At 41.8% G+C, this 12,695-nt stretch overlaps 1 protein-coding gene across 3 annotated transcripts in view; it reads left to right on the forward strand.

The window, feature by feature from the left end:
* The window catches only part of garnl3 (GTPase activating Rap/RanGAP domain like 3), a 77,764-nt gene that overhangs the window by 32,357 nt on the left and 32,712 nt on the right, over positions 1-12,695 (forward strand). For all 3 annotated transcript variants that reach the window (XM_073478139.1, XM_073478140.1, XM_073478141.1), the window contains exons 3-4: positions 10,576-10,650; positions 12,080-12,179. In XM_073478139.1, the coding sequence (XP_073334240.1) occupies positions 10,576-10,650; positions 12,080-12,179 (175 nt within the window). The remainder of the gene's footprint in view (positions 1-10,575; positions 10,651-12,079; positions 12,180-12,695) is intronic.

A 12,695-nucleotide genomic window follows, 5' to 3' on the forward strand; every position in this document is an offset into this window, starting at 1 on the left:
TCACTAAATACACTAAGGAGTAAGGAAAATCAATACCCTGCTGCTGTTGCTGTACACATGCACACACACACACACACGTAGTATAGGCTGATGGCCTGTATTAAAGACCCAAGTCACTCCAGTCAACACACGTGAGGTTCCTTTTAAGCTCTGTGCCAGAACACACACTCATCCGCACAAATGAGCAAACAAATACTCCACGATGGCCTCTGCATTCATAGATAGAGACAAAACACTAAAACAAAGGCAACTCCCACGCTGTCTTGTCAGTTCATTCACTGACAACTCCGCGGTCCACTTTTCACAAGCCTAATTGTGTGTTGTGCACCAAAGCTAACAACAATTATACCGTTTCATCCTGACGCAACCGCATGCAGAACGTGGCGGTTTATTTCCAGTGAAGTGACTCGTCTTTATGAGGCTCGGAGATGAAGGCGGTGATGGATAAGCAGGAGGTGGAGGCTGGTTGTCTCCTCGCTGCGTGGTATACGACACAGGAAAACAAAAAATGTGGGAGGCAATGAGGATACAATTCTACAGACACACTGTCTCATGTGTGTGGGCATGTGCATTTGTCTCGGCTGTGTGCTGTTTGGTTTACTGTAGCTCACGTCAATGAATGTGACTGAGACTTAGTCTGTGTGTGTGCACATACAAGTGTGTCTCTGTATGTGTGTGTGTTAAAGGTTAGCTGTCAGTCTTGCACAGTGACTGGTGAGCAGAAGGCTCCACTCTCACCTGCCTACCAGCGTTACTGTCGCTGCCTCAGAGGCTTTTGACTGCACTGTCACATTGAATTCATTCTCACTCTCAGCATGTGCGCATCTCACTGTTTGACTGCGTGTGTTTGTGTGCTTTTCGACGTTCAAGCGAGACTGGGCAACTTTTGCTGAACAGCGGCCATTGCGACCACAAGAGGCAATTAATACTAATACAGCGTATTTGTATGTAGCTAACTACGTAATAGCAGCTAACTTCCTCTGGGAATGTGTGGTATGGATTTAATCAGCTTGTCCTAATAATCGATGCTTACCTGCTTTTGATGGCTGATACCAATAACATAATTGATAATTTCACATTTTTGTCATTAACAACAAAATTCTTAACCTGTGATTTATGCCTTCCTGAGTGTAAGAAAGACTAACAGGCTGGCTATATTGAACACATAATGCAGAGCAGCTGCTACAACACCACGCCACCACTGTAATCAATGAAACTGGCTACACCAGGGGGGTGCATATGTGCCACTGAGATGCTCTCTACAAGCATAAAAGCTGCTGGCTCCAAAAACTACCTACTCTATCAGTGTAGATGCTGCACTTGTCAAGTCAATGAAAGCAATTTGGCTTTGTATCATCGTCTCTATTTATGGGCTATAATTTAATTTAAGGTCAAGTAGCCAATATCATAACCTTGTGGTTGGCCCGGTATATATCATGCACCCCTAACTGTCTCATCCATGTCAGTTACGCACAGTATCTAAAGTTTGCGAAGTAAGCTGTAGCGTAGCCAGTGTGTTGAATTGAGCAAAGTTGCGTCAAACTTCTCATTTGTGAGAAGATCATTGTTTTTTTTTCCTACTTTCAAAACTCACATTCTCACTTTAATTTAATAAGTAGATTATGATTCTAACAGTGATTGGGTTAGTTCAATATTTCGGAGGTAAAATAGTTGACTCATTCATGGAACTACATGTACATTTTCAGCTTCAAGTTATGGCCACTTGAGTTACCAATTACGAAATATAGACAATCAATTAGTTACTCACAAGATCATCAAGTTATTTTGATAATCGATTAAAATGCCAAACAAATACCAAGTTACTTATTCTGGATTGTTGGTCAGACAATAAAAGCAATTTAGGTATGTCAACTTGAGCTTTGGGAAATTGTGAAGAACAAATGTTTACTCTTTTGTGACACCTCGTAGACCAAACGATAAATAGATCAATGGAGAAATTGATTGGTGGGTTAATCGATAATGAAAATCATCATTAATTGCAACCGCACAAGTGAAACCATGCCAAAATGTTGGCAACTGTGATCTCCAATGATTTATACCTGCAGGTCACACACTTACAAATTTAGCTTCTTGTGTCTGCGGGTGGTGTTTGTCACCCAGATACACACACTTGAACTTTCACACCCTCCCAGAAACTGAAGAGCAAATTAGCTCACAAGTTGCTTCTTTAAAGTCTGACTTGAAGATGTCTTGCAGTTTTACTGAGAGGCTGCCTAGACTGAACCCTGAGTATTTTATTGGTATCTATACTTAGAGGCAGTTAAGTTTTTCTGGAGCTCAGTTGCCTGCTTGACACTTTAATGAAGCTGCAGGGGCCAGTTGCGAGTTAAATCTGGACTGGTGGAGACCAGAGGCCGCTGTAGCTCCTATAAAGTGTCCTTTTCTTGAGTTGTTGATCCAAAAACACAGCAAAGCACGTTTAAATCCTTGAATGTGATTTGGTATCCTTGAAAGTAATTGATTTTTAAAAGGCTAACTAGAAGAAGACTCCTCAAAATGCTTGATTGGAGCATCAAACACCTCTATAAAAGTAATTTAAGATACCTTCTAGTCTATGTCATGATGGCTCCTTATCCAAACATCAAAAGATTAAACTCTCCAGCTATCACCTGCTCTTGTCTCTCCATCTGTCCCGCCTCCTCCCATTTTCTCTGATACATAACTAATCGTCTATTAAAGGAGCTGATGCATGGCGCTCTGCTGCTGCGCTCTGTGATCCCAGGATTCACTGCAGCATCTGCCCACTCTTGAGGGCGCTTAAAGCTGCCGCACCCAACCAGCGTGACTCCTGGGTGGGTGGGTGGCCCGATGCCTTCAGTCCTAGTCATTAGATTAGTCATCTGCAGTGTTGCTGAAATATAAATGGGCAGATATTGATGCGGCGCTGTTGTTAGCGTGGCTGGATTTGTCCTAGCCGCAGGCAGTGTTAATGCTAATCAGGTGCAGTCGATGGCTACATGGCAAACAGCCACGTTCCAGACGTTGTTTGTTTTTGATTTACGTTTTCACCTGTGATTTTCCCCCCTCACAGGTAGTCGGTTGTTAATTCATGTCTACAGCAACATCATGCATTATGCATTGTTATTAGTATTGCAGAAGTCTTCCACTACATGAGAGTGTGTCAGATTCCATCATATAAATCATATTTATCTCACTATGTTTTTACACTAAAGTCATTCTCAAGTACTTTAAAGACGAGTCTGGTCATATTCTTTGTTTTTATTGTCAATGAATTCCACAAAAAGATCAAAAATCAACAATGAAATGATCCTACTATGAGGAAGAGTCTGCGTATCCAGAGCCTGATAAAACCTGTTCATCTGAGCCAAAGAGCTCTATTGTTGTAAAAAATAAAATAAGATATTAAAAACACAATGGACATCTGTGGCACAGATGAATCAGACTTAACAGTCAATATTTGTTAATAGGGCCAGTTCTTTGTTGGTTTGGGTCTTTTCTTAAGATCATCAAACTTCACAACTGTGTGATCACTTGATCACCCCTTGTTTGGGGGGTGGGGCGTCATAACCCCTCCATGAAAGACAGGCAGATTACATTTCGTATTTATTTACCACAGTCAGTGATTTCAGTTGCCACATTTTACTTCCTTCTCTAAATGCAGCAGCTGTAGTATTTTTACTCTGGACCGTCTGAGTCACTGCATGACCTTTGTAACACACGGAGACATTTATGTCCAAGCACCCCTCAGATTCTCTTTACTTTCAGTGCAACCTTTAATAATATAACTCTGCTGAACTCATGTTCCAACCTTTTACCACATAACCTTAGACAACCAGACACACACACACACATACACTGACACACACATACTTCACATTCTGTCTGGCTTCACTGTGTCCTAAGCCCTGGCCTCCCTAGTAGAGCCCAAGAGATGCTCAACTATGGAGGCAGATGCCGATACTGATATGCAAAATTCCGATATCTATATATCGGATGATTAACACACCTTTAAGGCAATGCTCCTTCACATGTGGTTATCAAACACTTGTGTCAAAGATATGTAATGGAGGTAGGATATTTTACAGCTTAACAAAAAATGTATTGTAAACCTTCATGGAAATATAATAATTATAAATTAACCAAGGCCTCTCATTTCTACCTGATGACTTTGGATTGACTGAAATGACAATTAGCCTATCAGCTGTAGCCAGCAAGCAGTTTGGTTAAAGCCCCGTCCCCCTTCCAGCTGAACTGTTAATATATTAGTTATTCATATGATGGCTGCATACGTGATATAATGCTAAAAGCAAGATGCTAAAGCTAGTTGCATCTCCCAGGCAAAAAGGTTAGCTTCAACAGTTGATGATCCATGTTCTTGTGTTGCAGTGTAGAGCTCCAGTGTCATCTTTGGCGTTAAAGACCTTTCTATTCAAAATGCTTCAAGTGGGTTGTCTCCTCTCTTATAACGTCCCTGCCTACAATATGATTGGACAATCGCTGTTCCTGGGCAGTGTTCAGCAAACGGTCTATTGTGTTTTAAAATAAGAGAACTCACATAATTGTAATTCATCTGAATGTGTGGAGAAAAAGACCTCAGGATACGTATTTTTAAAATGATTTTATCAGAGGCTTCTCTGTTCAATCTTTCTTTATTCGTTTTCTTTATCCCTCTCTTTTCTCTGCCTCCTTTCTCCATCTTCCGCTGCATCTCCTCTGTAATTTTTCCCATCTCTTTTTTTTCTCATTAGTCACTCTAATGTCTATCTTCTCTCTGACTGTGCACCTGCCTCTCTTCACCCCCATCCTCCCACCCTCCCCCCCCTCACCCACTGCCACTTCCTCTCCTGCTCTGCCGCCTACGCCTCCGTGTTCTACTGGAGGATTGTGAGTGTGCATGAACAGGACCACTGATGAGATCAATTATCTATCAGCAGTCACAAAAGTATTGATTTAATACCCCAACCAACCAAACACACACACACACACACACACACACACACACATACATCTCTCTCTGCAGTGCAGCGCTCCTTTTGTCCCGTGGGCCTTGGGGAAATCAGAGGCTCTCTGCGTACGCCGTGAGCTCGATTGTGTTTGTAAAATGTTCAAGTCATGCCCTAAAATGGGAGCTGTTTAAGTGTGTGTTCGAGAGAGAGAGGGTGTGTGCATGTGTGTGTGTGTGTGTGTGTGTGTGTGTGTGTGTGTGTGTGTGTGTGTGCATCCTTACTCCGTTTATATAGCTCGAAAGCCTCGGCCCTTTCCCATGGGGTTACGCATCGTGGAGACAGCTATTATTCTTTTATCATTCGGCTTTTTGTTGTCATTACACATCGCTCTTTGCCTCTCGTCCCCAGTGGCCTCATCCCTCATTCTGTCCCCCTCTCTCTCTATACGTTTGATGCCCCTTCTCTTTCTTTCCCCTGCCCTATCCCTCCACTACTGCTCCCCGGCAGTGGTGAGGTGTTTTATGGGTTGTTTGTTAAAGCGTAGAAGCATAGCGGGCTCCCCTTTTGTCCCCTGTTTCCTCCTCCCTGCCTCCCCCTGGCCCAGGGGGGATCGTTGGAGTGCAGCTTTTTCCGTCTTTGCCACTCTTGTGTTGCATGATTTAGAAGCAGTGGCAGTGTGATGCATGCACGTGTGTGCACACAGACGCACACACAGACTCCCCAGAGCGCTTAATCACTCCTTTCTTCTGCTATTTTTCAATCTTTCATCCAAAAACAGCAGAGAGCCTATTCACACACAGCGGCACAAACACTTACCTAAACGCACATTTAATACATAATGTCACACATTTTCTTTTCTCTCTCTCTCTCTCTCTCTCTCTCTCTCTCTCTCTCTCTCTCTCTCTCTCTCTCTCTCTCTCTCACACTCACACACACACACACACACACACACACACACACACACACACACACACACACACACACACACACCAGGGAGGCGGTGCATTGCTCTGGGAGTCTGAACACTGCATTGGTTTCCCCTCCATTATCCTGCGATTGGACAGTTAATGTTGCAGGAGGCGAGAGAAATGGAGGGAGATAGAGGCCTATAGCTCCGACGTTTACTTTCCATTTTCCGCACACGCGAACAGAGCCGGAGTAGCAAAGCCCGTTCACACACAGACACATGCGAACACAGGCACATACCACCACACCAGGAAATATGCAGTAAATATATTTGTTTTCAGGCCCATTAATATGCATATGAAAGGAGAAAAGCCTCTCCTAAGACACAGCCAATTATTGCACAGCAACCTCTCGGTCGTTTATCAGAGCTTCACACCTGCAGTAAACATCCCTGGCTGCGTTGTTATCTCATTATATACAATATATAGCAAGGGAAGAAAATGCAGCCAGTGCTTTACTTGTGTGCACCTTAGGGCTGGAAGGAATCAGTGTTATACTTGTATGTATATATTTTTATCTTATCAATGTGTTTTATATCACGGTTTTGTCGGTAGTTGCTGGGTTCGGTATTTGACAACCTGAGAATGAGACTTGTCCACCTTAAGGCACACACACTGGCTTGCCTCGCGTTTCTGTCCCTCTCTCCTTTCTGTTTTTACTGTCCCAGCAACGTTATCTGCTTTCTTCATCAGCAGAGTGTTTTGTAAAGTCACCCCAAAAACAGACCTCATGTTTTAGGTTGTCATAACAGCAGGTGAGCCGCTAGTGGAGGAAGCTTATTGTTAATTGTGTAGCCGATCAAGACCCACGTGCATCGCAACAACCAGGCGCACTTACAAGTTTGTACAAAACAACATAAGCAGGACTACATTAAAAAGGAGGCGTTGTTGGACGGATACAACATTTAAGTATAAAATGCTAAAATGGGTCACCAAATTACTTAAGCGGCCTACTCAAGTGAAGTGTGGGAAACATTGCTATCTGATCGTTCACACGCCACAAGCGTAATAAAACTGAATAGTCTGAATCTGTAAAGTAACTAGTAACTAAAGTTACCAAATAAATGTATAGAAAAGTAAGTAGCAGAAAATGAAAATACTCAAGTAAGGTAAATTAAATCAACTACAAATGCATATCAGTTCAAAATATCTGTTGTCGATTACTTGTAATTGGTATCAGAATCAGCTTTTTAAAAAAACACATAGGTCGATCCCTCGCCACAAAGTTGCAGAATTTCATAAAGAGCTTTCTCATCTCCCAGCTACTGCAGTAGGTGACTGCGTATCGGATTTAATTTAGCATGAACAATAAAGTCAGTGTGACAGTTATTAATGATTTTATTCTTAATGTAAATCGCTTTTTATCCTCACTTGTGCACAGGAATGTTTTAAAAAGGACTTAAACCCTCCCTTTCTCTTCACATGATAAGTGCTCTCTCAGCACTCTCCCTCGTCATTGTACAGTTTGACATGATCTAATGAGCTGCTGAAGTGCAGGGCACACCGCCCACTCTACTTAGTTTTGTACAGGTTGTGTCATCCATTCAGATATTTGTTTACTCTTTTGCATGGACCGCAAGAGCAAGAAAACTCCACTTTTTATCAGAGGCAGTTAGTACATTTACATGCACCGTGGTTACCCTGGTTATTCATATCCCTGAATCCAGTTTACTGATCGTGTGCCTGCAGGTGTGCCTTTGATTCCTGAACATTTCAGCTGCTCATTTCTGTACCAACTGAGCTGCCTCAACAGCTGATAATGAGCACAGTTTGCTAGATTTAGATTCTCAAACTCATCACTGGCTTTAGAAAATAGAAAATGAGAATGAAAATATAATTTACTGTATGATTGGCATTATTGAAGTGTGAATGTTCCCTTTATTATATTATATCATAATGTAATATTCAAGATTCAAGATGAATTTAATAGTCATTGTGCAATTTGAGATGTGCAATGACCATGATAGGTTCTCTGTGATGTTCATTCCCAAGAGCCTAAAACTGTTCACCTGTTCCACCTCAGCTCCACTGATGTAGACAGGGTCGTGTGTCTTTGCCTGCTTTTTTGGGATAACCTGATAAAGGTCTGAGTACCGAAACGTTGTCATTAAGCTTAATTGCAAGTGAAGTGGACAGCGTGCAGTGTGTGGGTTTTTTTTCTGATTTTGTCCTCCTTTTTTCTAAAATCAACAATGAGCTCCTTGATTTTGCTGACGTTGAGCAGTAGACTGTTCTCCGTGCACCGCTCTGCAAGATTGTTTCCTCCCAAAAAGAACTCTCGCTGTTTGTAATGCGACCGATGATATGATCCATTCATCAGATTTTCAGTTTCACTGACAAAGATAGAGAATGGTCAAGTAACTGAATAAGGTGTTGACATGCCAAAGTATTTTATTGGAACACATAATCCAGGTTTCTTCACTCCCAAATACAATCTACAAGAAAAATTGCTGTATCAGCCTCTGAAATATGAAGATTTCTAGTTTTCTCTGTTTCATATCATTGTAATTTGAATATCACTGGGTTTTTGAACAAAAAAAATGAGACATTTGAAAACCACCTAGGACCAGGCCCAAGAAAACAATCTGCAAATTAATCGATACTGAGAATAATCTTAAGATGCAGCCCTGGTTTCATTGCGTCTGTCTGTACTTCCTGGAGGTCAGTTAGCAGCTTTCCGTGTTCAGTCCTTCTCTCCCAGGAACTTCCTTTTCATCCTTTTCTTGTTTGGCTCCTTCGGACCATTTCAGGCCATCTGGACATATCACAGTGTGTGCAGGGATACACAAAGCAATGCCAGCACCGCTTTTTAAAAATGTACACGTCTGGAGAGCAGAGACCTCTATCGGCGAGGAGAGCAAAAAAAAAAAGAGCACGACAGTCGAGGCGGTCAAAGAGCAGAGGGCAAAGACGGAGGGAAGAGAGGCAGGAGGAGAAAGAGTAACAAGGGAGGAGAGACTCTCCGTTGCCTGGCAACAAAACATCATTCGGTGCGATGGTGTTGGGGGGATGAAAGGGAAAATGGGATGTGACGAGGAATAGATTGAAGGGGGTTTTGTAGATGTTTGCAGGGGTTACAAGAAGATGGAAAATCGCTCAGCTGAGTGTCAGCTGATAGCAGCAGCACTGACTGACGAAACACTCGACTCATTACAAGTGATGAGATCAGTATCACAAGTAATTAACTGTATTTAGAGAACATAGGAACATCTTGATTTGAATTATTTTCCTTTCTTTAACGTGTCTGCTTTCTACAACAAAGCTTTCATACATCTCAACTCGAACCAGGTTCGGATAAAAAAAATGTCTGTTTTGGTTCAACATCATGTAAATCTAGACCTGCAGCCGTCTCACACATGCACAAACACCCAGTGAATTATAAATTCAAAAGCCCATTCTCACTTCCAGCGCATCAAATACGGCAGAACTGGTCATACGCGTTTAAGCTTGACACGCTGTAGGTCCCTCTCCGGCGTCACTTCTTGAAGCACCCCCTTCCCTACAGAGACTGTGGTTCATGTCCGTTTGTCGTCAAGAATAATTTGTTTTTAATTTATGTACCGTAGGTAAGTTAACAAATGATATAACTTGTGTTACAAGACTGAATTTAGTTATTTTAACCCAAAGTATGATCTTTTCCTAAGTCATTTTGGAGGCTAATCATATCCAAGTAGTTTTTGTGTCAAACATATTATTGCTTACTTGAATGTAAAGCCTTTATTTTGAAAGTCTAACCAGACGTTGCATATTGCGTATTATTGCTAATTTGACCCAGAGACCTTCAGGTGCAGTACGGACACTAGAGGGGTAGGTGGAGCATCATAGTCACAGACCAAGCTGCCATATTGGATGTGTTGGGAGTGAGAACTTGTTGAAATATAAGAAACTAAGAGGATTACTTCAACTTAGGCCTATTGGGAAATACAATTATTTGCCTTTTACCAAGAGTTGAACGATGAAAACATTCTCCGTCAGTTCCAACCAAGAAATGATAAGCTTATGCTAGCTTGGGTCTGCCCAAACGCAAAAAAATCCACCTTCCAACAAATAAATATCAACACAATGCATGTTGTTTGTGCAGTTAATTAAAAACCAACATGTTAAAAGATGGATTGAATTCTTTGAAAGAAAGCCAGTAAATGTACACTCAAATCAAGTTATAGGCTATGTACTCACACAGGATTCATTCTGTTCTCCTCCCCTGCCCTCTCTTGTTTCTCTCACTCTTCCTCTGTCATTAACTGTCCCATTTCGCTCTCATAATGTCTCCTCTTCAATGCTGTAGTGGAGAGGTGAGTCAGCAAGAGACAGATAATTGGGCTTATAAGTAGGGGGTGGCAGATGCAAGAATTACAAAAAGTAGAGCGTTAAAACTGTTTTTTTTTTTACAGTGAAGGGAGTTTGAGGAAGACTTGAGTGATTAGGTGAAATGTTGGTAATCGACACAGGAGAAGACTTCTGAAGACAGATATGTTTTTAGGTCCATTATAGTCGGACTCATGCAGCTATTATCACATGGAGGTGATGTGTCTGCCACGGTTCCTCTTTTCTCTGTGATGATAGCCAACTCTAATGTATTTATGACCTGCTTATTACTGTCTGCCACAAGTCATGGTTTGTCAGGTGTCTAATTTTAAATGTCTCTCTGTCTCTCTCTCTTTGTCTCTCCGTCTCCCTCTCAGCTAATTTCCAGTGACGCAGATGGGGCCATTCAGCGGGCAGGACGCTTCAGGGTGGAGAATGGCTCGTCAGATGAGGTACATACAAAAAAAACACGCCGCACCCATCTACTTACCCCTATGTTGCCCTCACTGACCTCAGTAAATGGACAATACATCAGAAATGATGGTTATTTCTGAGGCCATAGCTTTTTTTAATGTTGTTATTCAGTATATCTATACATCTGTCTACTGTTTTCAAGGTATACCATGGATTATTATCATCATTATCATTTCTTTGTCATTAAAATGATAAAAAATATTTCAAGTTTATATCAGGTTTCATGTGTCTCCAGTGATGTCATTCAGCAGTTAAGTTGCATTGTGGGAAATGTAGGTGCCAGGTTTTGAAAAGCAGTCCTCTGGTTGAACCTTGCACTCTAAAACACTGCTGCACTCATAATGGACAGTTTAAAAACAACTGATCAAAATCTTTACAGCAGAGCCAGAGATATCAGCTTTTTTGTTCCACTCTTCTTCCTTTTTAAAACCTGGCACCTACATTACCCACAATGCAACCTAGCCACTGAGCAACATAACTGGAGGCAATTTATCAGATAACAAGCAGCTTCTTCTAGAGCCACAAAAGGCTTTATACTACTTTTTTACATACCTAGTAGTACTTCTCCTTACAAAACATTTTAACACGCTTTAATGTGTAAAATTGGAGGAGAACCTTTAAGCAATCTGAGGCATTTGGAGGGAAAAATCAGTTTGGCACTCACCAACAAATGCCACGTGATTAGAGGTCGTGTACCCTTCTTCATTTCAAGGGGTCACAAATCGAAAATGCAGTGACTTCCGTATAAAATTAGTTGCAAAACGTTAGTAGTAGTAGTTTTTTTTAAAATATAAAATACAGCATACAGCTCAGAAATACCGAAAACTAAGAAACCTTCAGATGTATTTTATATTAATAATTAATGCAACAACCCAGTGTTCATATAAGCAAAGAAATAATTCATCACATTCTGACATCTCCCTGTCTTATGTCCTGATAGTCAGAAACATGTCGACTCTCTTCTCAAACACTTTCGGTCATATGTATCCAACATCAGGCTAAACATCCTCAGTATATCATACTGACCATTTCTTTTAATGACAGCAGCTACAGTGTGTGTCCATTGTGGGCCCCATCTTAATGTGATCACTCCCTTGCTTTTTCCCTAATCTTGGTATGATTTAGGCTGTCATGTTATATAAGACAAATCTTAAACCCTCCTGTTTTTTATTGAGGAAAAAATCTCCAGGATAATGTCCATCATGATACCACAATAACAGCATAAAGACAGACTGTAGCCGACCGTGTCCAGGCTTTGGCTGTACCTGATTCCCTGCCCTGTATTATAATCAGTACTGCTGCATAGTGTAACAGTTTTCCACAGAGAAGACTGCTGCGACTCAAACTGTGACCATCATGATGACAACGTAGTGTGTGTGCGTTTTTTTGTGTGTATGCGATAAACAGACCTCGGACTACACTCCGGGAACCTGGAGGAGAACCGATGTCCATCTGGAGAATCCAGAGTACCACACCAGATGGTTCTTTAAATACTTCCTGGGAAAAGGTCAGTGCTGCTCTGCTGTGCTCTGTTTTACACACACACATATGGAGAAAGTGTTTGATAGAGGGAGAAAGGGTGAGGCAGAGCCTATGTGCTGGCTCTCTCAGATGCTGCAGAAATAAAACATCCTCAGAATTTCCTCCCTGGTCCACAGGACGCTTCTTATCTTATGAAGTCAGCCTCGTCCTCATGCTGCACCACTCTTCAGCGAAGGCCAGATCTTGTTAGCATCCAGCCATATCCCCACTGAGAGACTCAGTGACACTCTAATCCTATACACCACCCAGGGAGGATGCCCATTGAGGACATAAAGCCTCACCACCAACAGATAAGACAATTAAGATCAGACTGTTGGTTTCACAATTGAGCCCAGTGTTGTGTAGCTAGCTAGCAGGAGCCATTCAAAAGAACAGCCATGGAGATAAAAAAAACAAAAAACGTCACATCTTCGTTCACCTTTCTGATCCTCATCATCTCGCCATCCTCATTAACACACTGGCAGTGTAGACGGCACAGCGA

This window comes from Pagrus major, chromosome 12 (genome assembly GCF_040436345.1).
Source record: "Pagrus major chromosome 12, Pma_NU_1.0".
In the NCBI taxonomy this organism is placed as follows: Eukaryota; Metazoa; Chordata; class Actinopteri; order Spariformes; family Sparidae; genus Pagrus; species Pagrus major.